This window comes from Heptranchias perlo, chromosome 34, assembly GCF_035084215.1.
Source record: "Heptranchias perlo isolate sHepPer1 chromosome 34, sHepPer1.hap1, whole genome shotgun sequence".
Taxonomy (NCBI): domain Eukaryota; kingdom Metazoa; phylum Chordata; class Chondrichthyes; order Hexanchiformes; family Hexanchidae; genus Heptranchias; species Heptranchias perlo.
The window spans coordinates 29625771-29645330 of NC_090358.1; the positions used below are offsets into that span (position 1 = coordinate 29625771).

The following is a 19560-nucleotide window of genomic DNA, read 5'->3' on the forward strand; positions in this document are numbered from 1 at the left end:
GCATTCATCTGTTCTATCCTCCTATTTCTATACTCACTAGCCCGTGGCACTGGGAGTAATCCAGAGATTACAACCTTTGAGGTCCTGCTCTTTAATCTGCTACCTAGCTCCCTAAATTCTTGATGCAGGACCTCATCTCCCTTCCTACCTATGTCGTTGGTCCCAATGTGGACCACGACCTCTGCCTGCTCACCCTCCCCCTTGAGAATGCCCTGAAGCCGCTCAGTGACATCCATGACCCTGGCACCAGGGAGGCAACAAACCATCCTGGAGTCACGTTTACGGCCACAGAAACGCCTGTCCGTTCCCCTTACGATAGAATCCCCTACCACTATAGCTCTTCCACTCTTTTTCCTCCCAGCCTGTGCAGCAGAGCTACCCCTGGTGCCAGGAAGTTGGCTGCTGCTGCCTTCCCCTGATAAGTCATCCCCCTCAACAATATCCAAAGCGGTATATTTGTTTGAGAGGGGGACGGCCACAGGGGACCCCTGCACTGCCTGCCTGCTCTTCTTACTCTGCCTGGTAGTCACCCAATTACTTCCTGCCTGTACAACCTTTACCTGCGGTGTGACCATCTCACTAAACGTGCTATCCACGACGTTCTCAGCATCGCGAATGCTCCTTAATGAATCCATCCGCAGCTCCAGTGCCGCAATGCGGTTTGTCAGTAGCTGCAGCTGGATACATTTCCCGCACACATGGTCGTCAGGGACACCGGAAGGGTCCCTGATTTCCCACATAGAGCAGGAAGAGCATAACACGGGGCTGGGCTGTCCTGACATGACTTACCCTTTAACTAATTAATTCAAATTAAATGAATCCCACCAATTTCACTTCAATTAAAAAGGTATACTCAAGGGCCCTTGCTGAACAGCAGTCCCCCACTACACAACAGAGACCCTAGAATCCACAAACTCTAACCTTAGACAAATTCAGCAGGAAAATACTCACCAGCCAATCACTTACCTCTTCCTTGGTGACGTCCCACTTGGATTACTTTTTGCTTCTTATTTATCTTAGGTCCAGGAGTTAAGTCCCTGTGATGTCGCACAGCAGTTGTCTCTTGGTGCAGGTCTGCTGCTGCTTTTATTCCACAATCTCAGTCTTCTACTCTCAGGTCCACTACCGCTCTGCAGGAAAAGTTAGGAAAAGCAAGGCAAGGCAGCACCTCCTTCCCCCACTTCACCAAACTCCCACACTTACCGAACTCTCAGCACACTGTGTAATATCCTTCAGATAAGAAGTTAAACTGAGTGTAAACGATCCCATGGCAATATTTGAAGAGCAGGAAGTTGTCCTGGCCAATCTTTACCCCTCAACTAACACCACCTAAAGCAGATCAGCTGATCTTTCATTCCTGCTCTGTGGGATTCTCCTGAATGCACACTGGCCGCTGGATTTCCTGCATAATAACAATGACTGTCCTTCAAAGTTGGGATATCAGGGGGACGTGAGGAGATGTCATGTAACCCCCACCAGCCTGTGTGGCTCTAGGTATAGACTGCCCCAGTCCATGGGCTCTGCCCAGTCTGCTCTGTGCTCTCTGCCTGTCTCCACCCACATCCCCTGTATCACTTCCTCATTCTACAGCTCTCCGACTCCACACACAAACAGGAGGCAATCGGCTTGTTTAAAGCGGCCCGGATCGGCTCTAGCTCTGGCTCTGGATCGGATTGCACGGAGGAGTCCAGTCTACAGGTGAGGGGGAGCGGCCAGCACGGGTCAGGCTGGAGTCCCGGGGAGTGCGGGGAGCCTGGACTCAGAGCTGGCTGTCATGGACCGAGCTCTGCAGTCTCCCCAAACCACTGATCCCAGGGCTGGGACAGCTCTCACCCAGCACAGGGCTTCGTTTTGCAAAGGCTTTTTATCTTGTTCCCAGTCAGGGTAAAGGTTGCTGACAGTTTGGCTCAGACTGTTTCTGGGAGCCTCAGACTGTTTCTGGGAGTCTCAGACTCACTCAGCCGTCTCCCAGCGGTTGAAGTTAAAAGTTTTGGAAAGATTGCTCACTGCACAACACTTCAAGACATCTGCATTGAGCAACTCTTAATTAGTGCTATTTATAAATTGCATGTTCACTAGTAGATCTGTCAAGCACCAGGAAATTCATTTTGACATTCTTGTGAGTGATTTATTGCACTGGTTACTGTGCGAACAGTTTGTTATTTAAGGGAAGGACCTATTCCAGAGGGTTTCAGAGAACCCAGACAGCAAACCCATGCTGGGAATCTGAAATAAAACCAGACAATGCTGGAAACACTGAGCAGACAGAATCAGAACGGAATGGGGCCACAGTGAGGGTTCTGGACCAAGGCACCTGGTGTTCCCCATCGCTGAGTGCTCTATATCTCAGCGCAGCATCTGGAGGCTGAGTAAATGACTCCTCCTTTAAATCGTTAGAATTACTCAGCACAAAGCCCACACTTTTCTGGACGTGTCTGTGGAGGCTGTGAAGAGTAAGCTCCCTGATCCAAGGCTCCCTTCAGGGATCCAAGCATTGAAGGGGGTGCAGGCTGGAGAGTCAGTAATCTTGTGTTCTAGCTCTTTAAGTGCAGCTCCCATCTGGCAGTGTGGGATTAGGGAGTTGCCTTTAAACCTTTCCTGTCCTTGTCCATGTCCTTTTATTACTATAGTCAATGCTGCTCCGAGCTGCCCTCTTTTAATCTTTCTAAACTCCAAATACTGTGTCCAGCAGTCTTCCTCCTCCCTGTGCTTCAATCCAGACTCATTGTATCATCCCCTCCTCTAACCCATTCCTTCCTATCACTTCAGCACTGTGGCAGCACTGACTGTCCTCACTTTTTTATCCTCCTACAGCCTTCAGGTGTTAACCCCCAAGCTGGCCACCGCATCTAATCACTACTTCCTGATTTATTTCTTCTCTTTACTCTTTCCTTGCTGCAATCATTGGCATTGAGCTTTCAACCTGGACTCCGAATCAAACATCCTAACTGGAAGTGCTCGACGCTGACTCAAGCAAAATAGGAAGTGGTGAATGACTAAACCAGTTCTGTGCCAGATAGGATCAAGTCTGCCCCCTTGGAGTGAAGATGGGGGCTGTACCTGGGGGAATGGCAAGAAGGGGAGAGAAGAAAGGTTTTACTGGGGACAATCTATCTAAAGTGGAGGTGAGGAAGTGAGTGAGCAGATTGGTAGCTGCAGAAATATCGTGGTGAATGGAGAGCCAAAGGCGGACAGTTGGGAGTTTCAAAGTGCCGTTGTAAGTGACCTGGGGGAGAGTTTTTTCCAGGGGTGGACACGGAAGGAAGTGGGGTTGGGAGGGGGAGGGGATGTGGGTGGTGAGGGTTCTAGACCAAGGCACCTGGTGTTCCCCATCGCTGAGTGCTCTATATCTCAGCGCAGCTTATGGAGGGATACAAGGAAGGGGTCGGAGATGGCCTGGTCTATGATCCATGTGAGTAGAGAGGCCAGGGGAGATGGCAAGGTGGAGGGGTTGGCCGTAAATATGAAGGGAGAGGTTAAGAGAGGACAGGAGGGCAGTGAAATCAGAGGAGAGAAGGCAATGTGTGTTGAGATTGAAATTGAAATCACTGAACATAAGGTGTGGCTCAGTGCAGAGGCTGAAGGAAGAAAGGAGGGAGGAGATTCAGGGAGAAACTCGGAGTGGGGCTTGGGTGGGCAATAGGAAATGAAGATTTTAAAGGGGAGGTGAGAGGGATGGAATAAGGTCAGGTGCTCGAAGGAGGCAGAGGAGTAGGGGAAGAGACCAAGATGAGACGATGATGAGGGACACACTGCCACTGCCTGGTCTGGGCGGGTCAGGCGGTCCAAGGTATGGCCAGGCGGAGAGGTTTCAATCAGGGGGAGGGTGTCATCACCCACGAGCCAAGTTTCTGTCAAAGCCAGAATGTCGATGCAATCATCCACAATACAGTCACGGTGGCAAGGGCCTTGTTCACAAGTGAACGGAACATTCCGGAGGGGGATGTGATGAGGGGCGCTGATACCTGATCCACCGGCAGAGCTCGAGGGGCCTGTTCCACCTGTCGGTCTCTCCTCGATTTCTGCCTGTCTTCCTGCTCCTTACTTCTCCAGGCCTTCTCTTTCACTTTACTCTCTCTCCTTCACTTCCCTCTCTGCTCTCTTATTTTTTTTTATTTTCACTTTCTCATTGTCCTTTGTTATTTTTCTGTTTTAACCTCTCTCCTGTAATTTTCTTTGCAGTTGGATCAGTTAGAGACAGCAACGTCTGGACTGTAGGGAGGGGGGAGCAGGACTGAGGGGTGGGGGAGAGTGACACTGTGGGGTGGGGGAGAGTGACACTGTGGGGTAGGGGAGAGTGACACTGTGGGGTGGGGGAGAGTGACACTGTGGGGTGGGGGAGAGTGACACTGTGGGGTGGGGGAGAGTGACACTGTGGGGTGGGGGAGAGTGTCACTGTGGGGTGGGGGAGAGTGTCACTGTGGGGTGGGGGAGAGTGACACGGTGGGGAGGGGGAGAGTGACACTGGGGTGGGGGAGAGTGCCTGTGGGGTGGGGGAGTGTGACTGTGGGGTGGGGGAGAGTGACACTGTGGGGTGGGGGAGAGTGACACTGTGGGGTGGGGGAGAGTGTCACTGTGGGGTGGGGGAGAGTGACACTGTGGGGTGGGGGAGAGTGCCTGTGGGGTGGGGGAGAGTGCCTGTGGGGTGGGGGAGAGTGCCTGTGGGGTGGGGGAGTGTGACACTGTGGGGTGGCGGAGAGTGACACTGGGGTGGGGGAGTGTGACACTGTGGGGTGGCGGAGAGTGACACTGGGGTGGGGGAGAGTGCCTGTGGGGTGGGGGAGAGTGACACGGTGGGGAGGGGGAGAGTGACACTGGGGTGGGGGAGAGTGCCTGTGGAGTGGGGGAGAGTGCCTGTGGGGTGGGGGAGAGTGCCTGTGGGGTGGGGGAGAGTGCCTGTGGGGTGGGGGAGAGTGCCTGTGGGGTGGGGGAGTGTGACTGTGGGGTGGGGGAGTGTGACTGTGGGGTGGGGAAGTCAGCCGCCCTGTTCCTTGTAAGGAAGCTGCTGTGCTTTGTGTCCCAGGTTTTTTATAATCCTCCCCATCCTACAGGTCGATCAACTCCTGCTGCCAGTGTGTTTAGAGGTGAGGGATTCCCGTTAATTGCTCTCATCGCACCTCATGTGTCTATGGCTCTGTGGGTCACATTAAAGAGCAAGGGTCTGGGGATCGCTGCTCTGCTGCTTCAGAGAAACGGCAAAATCACTCCTCCTCCCCGTCTCCACCACACCCCCCCGCTCTCCGGCCTCCATTCCCCTGTCGAGCTAACCTCGACACTCAGAGCTAGTTCAGCATGTACGTCTGCAAAGTATTGATCGTATGTACACACAAAACAAATTATTTAACCCACGCAAACAGCTTTGGAGTATCTCTGCTTCACCTGCTGTACAGGTTCTGATCTGATCTGATTTGTCACTGAATACTTGTAGAATCATAGAAAGGTTACAGCACGGAAGGAGGCCATTCGGCCCATCGAGTCCATGCCGGCTCTATGCAAGAGTAACCCAGCTAGTCCCACTCCCCCACCCTTTCCCCGTAGCCCTGCAAATTTTTTCCTTTCAAGTACTTATCCAGTTCCCTTTTGAAGGCCATGATTGAATCTGCCTCCACCACCCCCTCGGGCAGTGCATTCCAGATCCTAACCACTCGCAGTGTAAAAAGGTTTTTCCTCATGTCACCTTTGTTCTTTTGCCAATCACCTTAAATCAATGTCCTCTGGTTCTTGACCCTTCCACCAATGGGAACAGTTTCTATAAGAACATGAGAGATAGGAGCAGGAGTAGGCCATTCGGCCCCTCGAGCCTGCTCCGCCATTCAATGAGATCATGTCTGATCTGATTTTTACCTCAACTCCACTTTCCCGCCCTTTTCCCCATATCCTTTGACTCCCTTGCTGATCAAAAATTTGTCGCACTCAGCCTTGAATGTATTCAATGACTCAGCCTCCACAGCTTTTTGGGGTAAAGAATTCCAAAGATTCACGACCCTCTGGGAGAAGAAATTCCTCCTCATTTCCGTCTTAAACGGGCGACCCCTTATTCTGAGACTATGCCCCCTAGTATCGACCCAACCTGTTCAATCTTTCCTCATAAGACAACCGTTCCATACCCGGAATCAACCTAGTGAACCTTCTCTGAACTGCCTCCAATGCAAGTATGTCCTTCCTTAAATAAGGGCACCAGAACTGTACGCAGTACTCCAGGTGTGGTCTCACCAGCACCCTGTACAGTTGGAGCATGACTTCCCTGCTTTTATACTCCATCCCCCTAGAAATAAAGGCCAATATTCCATTTGCCTTCCGGATTACCTGCTGCACCTGCGTGTTGACTTTTTGTGTTTCATGTATGAGGACACCCAGATCCCTCTGTACTGCAGCATTTTGTAGTATTTCTCCATTCAAATAATATTTTGCTTTTTTATTTTTCCTCCCAAAGTGGACGACCTCACATTTTCCCACATTATATTCCATCTGCCAAATTTTTGCCCATTCGCTTAACCTGATAATATCCCTTTGCAGACACGTTGGGGCCGATTTTCGGATGGCCGAGCGGGTGCATTGGGGGGGGGGCTCCGAAAATGGCGGAATCCTGGAGTGGCTCCAACCCACTCACTTCCATGTTCCCCAATGACGTGTTCGGGTGCGCGCAGCTCCCACATGCGGGACTCCCACCGGCAATTAACGCTGGCGAGATGTTCATTTTGATACTGATTTAGGTAGTTGAGGTACTTGACAGACCTCATTGACTGGAGATTTTGGCAGGGGTGCAATTTTGAAGGATCCTCAGCGTGTTTCCCGTGCTGTGGGAAACACTCCCTGTTGGAGCAGATGTGTTTCAGTCAGCAGCCAGTGGGAGATGCAAAGGATTATTTGACAGGTGGGGGAAAACCTCATTTATTGCAGCAGGGCACTCTCACTTCAGACAAAGGTTTGGCTGCAACACCTTTGTCTTTCCACTCAAAATTATTAATTTACACCCTAAACTCTGCTGTGAAAACACTTTTACCTATTTTGCGGACCCCCTCAAACTCACACAGTCAGGATCGGGGGGGTGCCATAGCTGCATTCATCACTTCATCCGAGGACGAGGAACATCACCAGGCATGCTGTCCACCTCCGCCACGTGGAGCTCCACAACACAGTGCTGCACCACAGGCACCTGCACAACAGCAGGAAGGGCAACAACAGAGAGAGCGACATCGCAGGAGGCACTACCCTCGCCACAGGGTCTACAGACCGAGGCTCAGCTTCCTGGACCTCTCTGAGGAGCAGTGCATACAGAGGCTCAGAGTCAGTCGCCAGGTAGTCGTGGACATCTGCAGCCTCCTTCATGCCGAGCTGCTCCAGGCTGGCCTGAGCAGCATCTCCTCACCTGTCGCTGTCAAAGTCACCACTGCCCTCAACTTCGTCGCCTCCAGATCGTTCCAGGATGCCATCAGGGACATCACCGGGGTCTCTCAGTCATCTGCGCACAAGTGCATAAGGCAGGTCACCGACGGCTTGTTTCGCAGGGCCTCGCTCCATATCAACTTCCCCATGGACGACCTCAGCCAGACACAGAGGGCAGTGGGATTCCACGCTGTGTTTTGGCTTGCCATGGGTGCAGGGTGTAATCGATTGCACCCATATAGCAATCAGAGCACCTCCACACGAGCCAGGACTGTTCATCAACAGGAAGGGCTATCACTCCATCAACACTCAGCTCGTTTGTGACCACAGCAAGAGATTCCTTCACGTGTGCACCAGATACCCTGGCAGCTGCCATGATTCCTTCATCCTCCGGGAGACCAACATCCCGCCCCCCTCCACGCACCGAACACCCGCAAGGGCTGGCTCCTCAGGGACAAGGGACACCCCCTGCACACGTGGCTCATGACACCTCTGAGGAACCTCACCACCGAGCAACAGCGTCGATATAACTACAGCCACATCGCTACCAGGTCTACAATCAAGCATGTTATAGGGCTGCTCAAGATGCGCTTCAGGTGCCTTGATCGTTCTGGGGGAGCGCTTCAATACGCACCAGACAGAGTGGGACGCATTATAGTCGTCTGCTGTGCCCTGCACAACATGACACAACAGAGAGGGGTGGCGCTGGAGGAGGCCCCATCCACATCTGCCACCATTATTGAGGAGGAGGACAAGGAGGAGGAGGAGCAACCCATGGGCAGAACAGTGGCTCACCTGGCTGCTCGTGAGGCCAGGGAGTCACTGATATGTGAACGGTTCTCCTAACATCAGACAGTGTGAAGAGTCCAGTCCTCACCACCTGGACAGAGCAGCGGCCACACCAGCCCCCTCCCCTGCACAAAACAGTCATACACATACACCCACTGCAGGGTGACCCAATGGGTGGCATCAAGTGTGGGTGTTCATGGTTAACCTCATGAAAGGGCCTTATTACAGAAGCCAGTCAAGAATGGACAAGACGTGGTAGTAGTGGTGACAATATAATATTTAATGTGAGTTGAACAAAAATCAAATATAAATAAAAAACATGACAAACCGTCAAACACCCTTGTGCATCCCCTTTGTGCTCACAAAACCTTTGCCTTATGCTTCCGACTACTCCTACATGGTGCTTCCCCTGTGGCTGCAGCAGAGGTAGTGGCAGGTTGCTCTTGTTCATGCCCTGACCGATTAGATGCTTTGGGCCTACGTCCTCTGGGTTTCGGTGCCCGTGAGGGCCCCTCCAAAGACTGCTCCACCTGCACCTGTGCAGGGGCAGACTCGGCCACCTGGAGAGGAGGCAGCATTGTGGGTACTGGTTGAGAGGGGGGCAACGGGTGAGATGTGGGAGCGCTTTGAGTGGCGTCCCCACTTCCATGTCCCCTTTCGCCATCATCCCTCTCCTGGCCCAGGCCCACATCACTCCCACCATCCTGCTGGACGACAGTTTGGAGGACATGTGTGAAGCCTTGTAAGGCCAGTGCTAGTTTATCTGCCTGCCTGTTTACCCTGAGTCCGAAGGGCCGTTGTCAGGGCCTCAATGGACTCATTGTTGAGCCGTGCTTGAAGCTCGATGGAGGCTAGCCTTCCTTCCATCGCAGACATTCCTGTACTTACCCGCGACACTATCTCAGAGATGCCCTCATGTCCCTGTGACAGTATCTCAGAGATTCCCTCCTGTACCTGTGCCACCATTCCACTCATGCAGGAGTTGGACTCCTCCATCCTCTGCCCGATTGTGGAGAGTGCGCGTGGCACCTGTTCCAGCACCTCGCAAATGTGCTGCTGCCCCTCGATCATTCTCCTTTTAAAGGATGGGCCCCCAGGGTTCAGCATCTGTGTCCAGCTGAGCAGAGCCTGGAGAAGAGTGGTCCCACCGAGGCGGACTCTCCACAGCTGCCCCTGCCACCAGTGTCTGCTCGTGCTCACATGTGTGTGGTGACTCACCATGTGCGACCCCAACTAAGTGAGGACGGGGACCCACCGAGGTTTGTGTATCTGCGCTGGTGGATGGCTCGCTCAGATGTGACGGTGCCCCTCAGAGGCTGGCAGGTCCTGTGAGGAATCACCCTCCGCCGTCACAGCGGTCGCTGAAGGCCCTGTAAGAGAACAGAAGGCAATATTAAGCATGATCACAGATGTTGAGGTGCTGAAGATGGCAAGGCATGTTAATATCATTTGCTATTGTGAGTGCTGAATGTTAAAGTTCTGTCACCAGCTGTTTGTCGGGTGGCAGTCTCGGCGTCCCCGATGGACAGGCACTCGAGGGTGCGGCTCACTTCATGAGCCTCCTGCTCCACGTCCGTGAGGACGACCTGATGTTGCGGCCCCCCCTCCGGTCCTCGCCCTCTCCCGTGCATTCTGGGCTCTCTCCTATAAGGGGAGAAAGTAGAGAGGCGTGAGGGAGGGATGGTGACGTGGCCAACCGCTGAATGCATTGGTTTGGGTGAGGCTGACCGTGAAAGAGATGCATCAGAGGGTGAGTATGAGACAGAGTCATGAGATTGTATGAGGATTGGGTTGAGTGGTAGTGGTGGGATGAGTACTGGCGAGGTGAGTAAGTGCAGGTAAGATGAGGATGAGCTTTGAGTGGGTGTGAGGAGTGATGTGATAGAGTAGTGTTGGAAGTGCAGAAGGAGTTGTGGGGTGGGGGCGATGATGTGGAAGACGGAGTGTTTGGGAATGAGTAAGTGTACTCACTTTGGCCGACCTAGTTAGGTCATTGAAGCGCTCCCTGCACTGGATCCAGGTGCGGGAGATGTTGCTGCTGCTGGTGACCTCCTCTGCCACCTCGAGCCAGGCCTTCTTGGTGGCAGAGGCAGGGCACTTCCTCCCGTCGGCCGGGTAGAAAATATCCCTCCTCCTCCTCACCCCATCCAGTAAGACCTGGAGTGAGGCATCATTAAACCTGGGAGCAGCCTTTCCCCTGGGCTGCTCCATGGTGCTGTGTGGGTGTTTGCTGCAGGATCAGTCATTGGAGGACTGCCCCTTTAAATAGGGCTCCTCCAGCTGACAGCCTGTGATGCGGGTGCGCAGTCCGCCCGCTGCGCAGTTTTCCGACGGGAAACCCAGAAGCCACGTTAAGCGGCTTCAATTTACCCGCGATCGGGTGGGAAAGGACAGATTTTACTGGGCGGGTTACCCACGCGCCCAGTCGCCCCCCCCGCTGTCAACCCGCCTCCCTGGTAATATCGGGGCCTTTGTGTCCTCATTGCAACTTGCTTTTCCACCTATCTTTGTATCATCAGCAAATCTGGCCACAATGCACTCTGTTCCTTCATCCAAGTCATTGATATACCTACCCTGACTCGACCCTTCCTGATTTTGAATACCTCTATCAAATCTCCTCGCAACCATCTCTGTTCCAAGGAGAACAACCCCAGCTTCTCCAGTCTATCCACATAACTAAAGTCCCTCATCCCTGGAATCATTCTAGTAAATCTTTTCTGCACCCTCTCTAAGGCCTTCACATCCTTCCTAAAGTGCGGTGCCCAGAACTGGACACAATACTCCAGTTGTGGCCAAACCAGTGTTTTATAAAGGCTCGTCATAAATTCCATACTTTTGTACTCTATGCCTCTATTTATAAAGCCTAGGATCCCGTATGCTTTTTTAACCACTTTCTCAACCTGCCCTGCCACCTTCAACGATTTGTGCACATATACCCTCAGATCTCTCTGTTCCTGTACCCCTTTTAGAGTTGTGCCCTCTAGTCCATATTGCCTCTCCTCGTTCTTCCTACCGAAATGTATCACTTTGCATTTTTCTGCATTAAATTTCATCTGCCACCTGTCCGTCCTTTCCACCAGCCTGTCTATATCCTATATTGTAAAAGCGAATCAATATTTCTTTGACAGAAAAATATCCAGTTCCGGGAGAAGAGAAACTCCTGTGACACCCGTCCTGGGCTGTCACATTTAAGACTTCCCTTCCGCCCTTTTGACTCTTCCCTGGGGTACAGTCACCCTCCTATACCTCACCAAATGGCTCGTTCTTTGTGCGAGCAATGACAGTGATCATCAACAGGCTATTCACCCACAGATGCTGCACACTTCAACCGAAACCTCTACTCACTCACACACACATCCAACAGAGGCCCCAGATAGAGTGGGAACAGCGGTCGATTATTTATTTTTATTCGTTCATGGGATGTGGGCGTCGCTGGCGAGGCCGGCATTTATTGCCCATCCCTAATTGCCCTTGAGAAGGTGGTGGTGAGCCGCCTTCTTGAACCGCTGCAGTCCGTGTGGTGACGGTTCTCCCACAGTGCTGTTAGGAAGGGAGTTCCAGGATTTTGACCCAGCGACGATGAAGGTCGGCCAATAAATTTCCAAGTTGGGATGGTGTGTGACTTGGAGGGGAACGTGCAGATGGTGTTGTTCCCATGTGCCTGCTGCCCTTGACCTTCTAGGTGGTAGAGGTCGCGGGTTTGAGAGGTGCTGTCGAAGAAGCCTTGGCGAGTTGCTGCAGTGCATCCTGTGGATGGTACACACTGCAGCCACAGTGCGCCGGTGGTGAAGGGAGTGAATGTTTAGGGTGGTGGATGAGGTGCCAATCAAGCAGGCTGCTTTGTCCTGGATGGATTCGAGCTTCTTGAATGTTGTTGGAGCTGCACTCATCCAGGCAAGTGGAGAGTATTCCATCACATTTCTGACTTGTGCCTTGTAGATGGTGGAAAGGCTTTGGGGAGTCAGGAGGTGAGTCACTCGCCGCAGAATACCCAGCCTCTGACCTGCTTTTGTAGCCACTGTGTTTATGTGGCTGGTCCAGTTAAGTTTCTGGTCAATGGTGACCCCCAGAATGTTGATGGTGGGGGATTCGGCGATGGTAATGCCGTTGAATGTCAAGGGGAGGTGGTTAGGCTCTCTCTTGTTGGGGATGGTCATTGCCTGGCACTTGTCTGGTGCGAATGTTACTTGCCACTTATCAGCCCAAGCCTGGATGTTGTTCAGGTCTTGCTTCATGCGGGCACGGACTGCTTCATTATTTGAGGGGTTGCGAGTGGAACTGAACACTGTGCAATCATCAGCGAACATCCCCATTTCTGCCCTTATGATGGAGGGAAGGTCATTGATGAAGCAGCTGAAGATGGTTGGGCCTAGGACACTGCCCTGAGGAACTCCTGCAGCAATGTCCTGGGGCTGAGATGATTGGCCTCCAACAACCACTACCATCTTCCTCTGTGCTAGGTATGACTCCAGCCACTGGAGAGTTTTCCCCCTGATTCCCATTGACTTCAATTTTACTCGGGCTCCTTGGTGCCACACTCGGTCAAATGCTGCCTTGATGTCAAGGGCAGTCACCTCACCTCACCTCTGGAATTCAGCTCTTTTGTCCATGTTTGGACCAAGGCTGTAATGAGGTCTGGAGCCGAGTGGTCCTGGTGGAACCCAAACTGAGCATCGGTGAGCAGGTTATTGGTGAGTAAGTGCCGCTTGATAGCACTGTCGATGACACCTTCCATCACTTTGCTGATGATTGAGAGTAGACTGATGGGGTGGTAATTGGCCGGATTGGATTTGTCCTGCTTTTTGTGGACAGGACATACCTGGGCAATTTTCCACATTGTCGGGTAGATGCCAGTGTTGTAGCTGCACTGGAACAGCTTGGCTGGAGGCGTGGCTAGTTCTGGAGCACAAGTCTTCAGCACTACAGCTGGGATGTTATCGGGGCCCATAGCCTTTGCTGTATCCAGTGCACTCAGCCGTTTCTTGATATCACGTGGAGTAAATCGAATTGGCTGTGGACCGGCTTCTGTGATGGTGGGGATATCGGGAGGAGGCCGGGATAGATTATCCACTCGGCACTTCTGGCTGAAGATGGTTGCAAACGCTTCAGCCTTGTCTTTTGCACTCATGTGCTGGACTCCGCCTTCATTGAGGATGGGGATGTTCACGGAGTCTCCTCCTCCTGTTAGTTGTTTAATTGTCCACCACCATTTACAACTGGATGTGGCAGGACTGCAGAGCTTTGATCTGATCCGTTGTTTGTGGGATTGCTTAGCTCTGTCTATAGCATGTTGCTTCCGCTGTTTAGCATGCATGTAGTCCTGAGTTGTAGCTTCACCAGTTTGGCACCTCATTTTTCGGTACGCCTGGTGCTGCTCCTGGCATGCTCTTCTACACTCCTCATTGAACCAGGGTTGATCCCTTGGCTTGTTGGTAATGGTAGAGTGAGGAATATGTCGGGTCATGAGGTTACAGATTGTGCTGGAATACAATTCTAATGCTGCTGATGGCCCACAGAGCCTCATGGATGCCCAGTTTTGAGCTGCTAGATCTGTTCTGAATCTATCCCATTTAGCATGGTGGTAGTGCCACACAACACGTTGGATGGTGTCCTCAATGCGAAGACGGGACTTCGTCTCCACGAGGACTGTGCGGTGGCCACCCCTACCAATACTGTCATGGATAGATGCATTTGCGACAGGTAGATTGGTGAGGACGAGGTCAAGTAAGTTTTTCCCTCGTGTTGGTTCGCTCACCACCTGCCGCAGGCCCAGTCTGGCAGCTCTGTCCTTCAGGACTCGGCCAGCTCGGTCAGTAGTGGTGCTACTGAGCTACTCTTGGTGATGGACATTGAAGACCCCCACCCAGAGTACATTCTGTGCCCTTGCTACCCTCAGTGCTTCCTCCAAGTGACACTCATTCTCCCCAGGGGTCTCGAAGCCAATTGCAGCATCCCTGTCATCACCCTGGCACAGACCCTTGGACCAACTTGTGGCCCTGATGGGCTGTATGGCTCGGCCAGTTATTGCCCTATCTGGGTGAGCCCTGAGGTGATCCCATCCTTTCCTTGTGTCAGTGTGTCACTTACAGGAGAAGTCAGTGTAACGGGAATGATCCATGCATCAGATCAAACATTCTTTTTATCATCAACAACCTGTCCCTTTAACTGAAACATCCTGACAAGTATTGGAAGGAATTCAGTTCCGACTCACAGTTACAAACCACAAATCAAAAAGCAGAAGCTTGAAAATAGGAAGCAAGTTGGTGTTTGATCTCATTCCTCATTCAAGGCAGCTGCTTATACTTCATCTTAGTTAAAGTGGGCACATCGTAAGTTTAAGTTAAGATTTACCTTTCACACTTAACTCGATCTTTCGACTGGGTTATTTTAACACGAGCATTTTGAACATGTTCACTCCAGTGTTTGAGTAACAATGAGCAGAAAATCCAGCCCTTGGATTCTGGCCCAGACTGGTGAAGTTGTTATGACTCAGCTAACACTATATGAGGCTGTTAGCACGGCATTGTAACCAGACACTGGGTGGGTGCAACAATTCCCCGGGGAGAAATAGTACCGACAAACCGAGTACAATGTAACTGATTAACATTTGAATTTTCAACAGGGAGCAGTTTGTTGCTGAAGACTCTGTCTGAGAAAGTCCGACCCTGTGCGATGAGCTGAGCAAACAGTTCCCTGAGGCTGATTTCACTTCTGAAGTGGGTAAAGCTGCCACTGCTGAGATGTACTGGGATGTCAGCCATGAAGACACTGATGAAGACAACATGGAAACAGGTAAAGTGGAAATACTTGAATATGTACAACATGTGTCGGCATTTAATAAAATGACTGTTCATAGATTATTGGTATTATTATCAGAAACTATCAGTAGTGGGAGAAAAGTTCCACCTGCTATTATTTTGCAGCTTCACAATCATTGTCTTCAGTCCTCGTCATCAACCCCATTCCCCCCGCCATCAACCCCATTCCCCCCGTCATCAACCCCATTCCCCCCGCCATCAACCCCATTCCCCTCGCCATCGATTCTATCCCTCTCCCCGGCCACTGTCTCAGGCTGAACCAGACTGTTCACGACCTCAGCCTCCTATTTGACCCGAAACCGAGTCAGTGTGTTACCTTCTCACACCCGGTGTGTTACATTCTCACACCCATTGTGTTATATTCTCACACCCGGTGCGTTATATTCTCACACACGGTGTGTTACATGCTCACACCCGGTGCGTTAAATTCCCACACGTGGTGTGTTATATTCTCACACCCGGTGTGTAATATTCTCACACCTGGTGCGTTACATTCTCACACCTGGTGCGTTATATTCTCACACACGGTGTGTTACATGCTCACACCCGGTGCGTTACATTCCCACACGTGGTGTGTTATATTCTCACACCTGGTGCGTTATATTCTCACACCCGGTGCGTTACATTCTCACACCCGGTGCGTTATGTTCCCACACCCATTGTGTCACAGTCTCACACCCGGTGCGTTACATTCTCACACCCGGTGCGTTATATTCTCACACCCATTGTGTTATACTCTCACACCCGGTGCATTACATTCTCACACCCATTGTGTTATATTCTCACACCCATTGTGTTATATTCTCACACCCGGTGCGTGACATTCTCACACCCATTGTGTTATATTCTCACACCCGGTGGGTTATATTCTCACACCCGGTGGGTTATGTTCACACACTCGGTGCGTTATATTCTCACACCCGGTGCGTTATATTCTCACACCCGTGTGTTACATGCTCACACCCGGTGTGTTACATTCTCACAACCGTGTGTTACATGCTCACACCCGGTGTGTTATATTCTCACACCCGTTGCCTTATATTCTCACACCCAGTGCGTTATATTCTCACACCCATTGTGTTATATTCTCACACCCGTGTGTTATATTCTCACACCCATTGTGTTACATTCTCACACCTGGTGCGTTATATTCTCACACCCATTGTGTAACATTCTCACACCCGGTGCGTTATATTCTCACACCCATTGTGTTACTTTCTCACACCCGTGTGTTATATTCTCACACCCGGTGCGTGATATTCTCACACCCAGTGTATTATATTCTCACACCCATTGTGTTACTTTCTCACACCCATTGTATTACATTCTCACACCCGGTGCGTTATATTCTCACACCCATTGTGTTACTTTGACACACCCGTGTGTTATATTCTCACACCCAGTGGGTTACATTCTCACACCCGGTGCGTTACATTCTCACACCCGGTGCGTTACTTTCTCACACCCGTGTGTTATATTCTCACACCCGGTGCGTTATATTCTCACACCCATTGTGTTATCTTCTTACACCCGGTGCGTTATATTCTCACACTCATTGTGTTACATTCTCACACCCGGTGGGTTATAGACTCACACCCATTTTGTTATATTCTCACACCCGGTGCGTTATATTCTCACACCCGGTCCGTTACATTCTCACACCCGGTGCGTTATATTCTCACACCTGGTCCGTTACATTCTCACACCCGGTGCGTTATATTCTCACACCCGGTGCGTTACATTCTCACACCCGGTGCGTTGTATTCTCACACCCGGTGCGTTACACTCTCACACCCGGTGCGTTATATTCTCACACCCGGTGCGTTATATTCTCACACCTGGTGCGTTACATTCTCACACCCGGTGGGTTATATTCTCACACCCGGTCCGTTTAATTCTCACACCCGGTGTGTTATATCCTCACACCTGGTGCGATACATTCTCACACCCGGTGGGTTATATTCTCACACCCGGTGCGTTATATTCTCACACCCGGTGGGTTATATTCTCACACCCGGTCCGTTATATTCTCACACCCGGTCCGTTCTATTCTCACACCCGGTCCATTATATTCTCAGACCCCAGTGCGTTACACTCTCGCACCCCGTGCGTTATATTCTCACACCCGGTGCGTTACATTCTCACACCCCGTGCATTATATTCTCACACCCGGTGTGTTATATTCTCACACCCGGTCCGTTATATTCTCACACCCGGTGCGTTACATTCTCACACCCGGTCCGTTATATTCTCACACCCGGTGCATTATATTCTCACACCCGGTGCGTTATATTCTCACACCCGGTGCGTTACACTCTCACACCCGGTGAGTTATATTCTCACACCCGGTCCGTTATATTCTCACACCCGGTGCGTTCTATTCTCACACCCGGTGCGTTATATTCTCACACCCGGTGCGTTGTATTCTCACACCCGGTGTGTTACTTTCTCACACCCGGTGTGTTACATTCTCACACCCATGCGTTATATTCTCACACCCGGTGCATTATATTCTCACACCCGGTGAGTTATATTCTCACACCCGGTCCGTTATATTCTCACACCCGGTGTGTTATATTCTCACACCCAGTCCGTTATATTCTCACACCCGGTGCGTTACATTCTCTCACCCGTGTGTTATATTCTCACACCCATTGTGTTACATTCTCACACCTGGTGGGTTACATTCTCACACCCGGTGCGTTACTTTCTCACACCCGTGTGTTATATTCTCACACCCGGTGCGTTATATTCTCACACCCATTTTGTTATATTCTTACATCCGGTGCGTTACATTCTCACACCCATTGTGTTACATTCTCACACCCGGTGTGTTATATTCTCACACTCCGTGCGTTATATTCTCACACCCGGTGTGTTACATTCTCACACCCGGTGGGTTATATTCTCACACCTGGTGTGTTATATTCTCACACCTGGTGTGTTATATTCTCACAGCCATTGTGTTATATTCTCACACCCGGTCCGTTACATTCTCACACCCGGTGTGTTATATTCTCACACCCGGTGCGTTATATTCTCACACCCGGTGTGTTATATCCTCACACCTGGTGCGATACATTCTCACACCCGGTCCGTTATATTCTCACACCCGGTGCGTTATATTCTCACACCCGGTGCGTTACATTCTCACACCCAGTGCGTTATATTCTCACACCCGGTGCGTTACATTCTGACACCCGGTCCGTTATATTTTCACGCCCGGTAAGTTATATTCTCACACCCGGTCCGTTATATTCTCACACCCGGTGCGTTGTATTCTCACACCTGGTGTGTTACTTTCTCACACCCGGTGTGTTACATTCTCACACCCATGCGTTATATTCTCACACCCGGTCCGTTATATTCTCACACCCGGTGCGTTAAATTCTCACACCCGGTGCGTTATATTCTCACACCCGGTCCGTTATATTCTCACACCCGGTGCGTTAAATTCTCACACCCGGTGCGTTATATTCTCACACCCGGTCCGTTATATTCTCACACCCGGTGCGTTAAGTTCTCACACCCGGTGTGTTATATTCTCACACCCGGTCCGTTATATTCTCACACCCGGTCCGTTACATTCTCTCACCCGTGTGTTATATTCTCACACCCATTGTGTTACATTCTCACACCCCGTGGGTTACATTCTCACACCCGGTGCGTTACTTTCTCACACCCGTGTGTTACATTCTCACACCCGGTGCGTTATATTCTCACACCCATTTTGTTATATTCTCACATCCGGTGCGTTATATTCTCACACCCATTGTGTTACATTCTCACACCCGGTGTTTTATATTCTCACACCTGGTGTGTTATATTCTCACACCCATTGTGTTACATTCTCACACCCCGTGGGTTACATTCTCACACCCGGTGCGTTACTTTCTCACACCCGTGTGTTACATTCTCACACCCGGTGCGTTATATTCTCACACCCATTTTATTATATTCTCACATCCGGTGCGTTATATTCTCACACCCATTGTGTTACATTCTCACACCCGGTGTTTTATATTCTCACACCTGGTGTGTTATATTCTCACACCCATTGTGTTACATTCTCACACCCGGTGTGTTTTATTCTCACACCCGGTGTGTTATATTCTCACAGCCATTGTGTTATATTCTCACACCCGATGTGTTACATTCTCACATCCGGTATGTTATTTTCTCACACCCGGTGCAATTTATTCTCACACCCGGTCCGTTATATTCTCACACCCGGTGCGTTGTATTCTCACACCTGGTGTGTTACTTTCTCACACCCGGTGTGTTACATTCTCACACCCATGCGTTATATTCTCACACCCGGTCCGTTATATTCTCACACCCGGTGCGTTAAATTCTCACACCCGGTGCGTTATATTCTCACACCCGGTCCGTTATATTCTCACACCCGGTGCGTTAAATTCTCACACCCGGTGTGTTATATTCTCACACCCGGTCCGTTATATTCTCACACCCGGTCCGTTACATTCTCTCACCCGTGTGTTATATGCTCACACCCATTGTGTTACATTCTCACACCCCGTGGGTTACATTCTCACACCCGGTGCGT

General features: G+C 51.0%; 1 protein-coding gene across 1 annotated transcript in view; it reads left to right on the forward strand.

The window, feature by feature from the left end:
- Window positions 1-1608: 1608 nt before the first annotated feature.
- lrrk1 (leucine-rich repeat kinase 1) overlaps window positions 1609-19560 on the forward strand; it is a 479049-nt gene continuing 461097 nt past the window's right edge. The window contains exons 1-2 of the mRNA XM_067971653.1: window positions 1609-1698; window positions 14798-14967. Coding sequence (XP_067827754.1) covers window positions 14916-14967 — 52 coding nt within the window. The 5' untranslated portion in view covers window positions 1609-1698; window positions 14798-14915. The remainder of the gene's footprint in view (window positions 1699-14797; window positions 14968-19560) is intronic.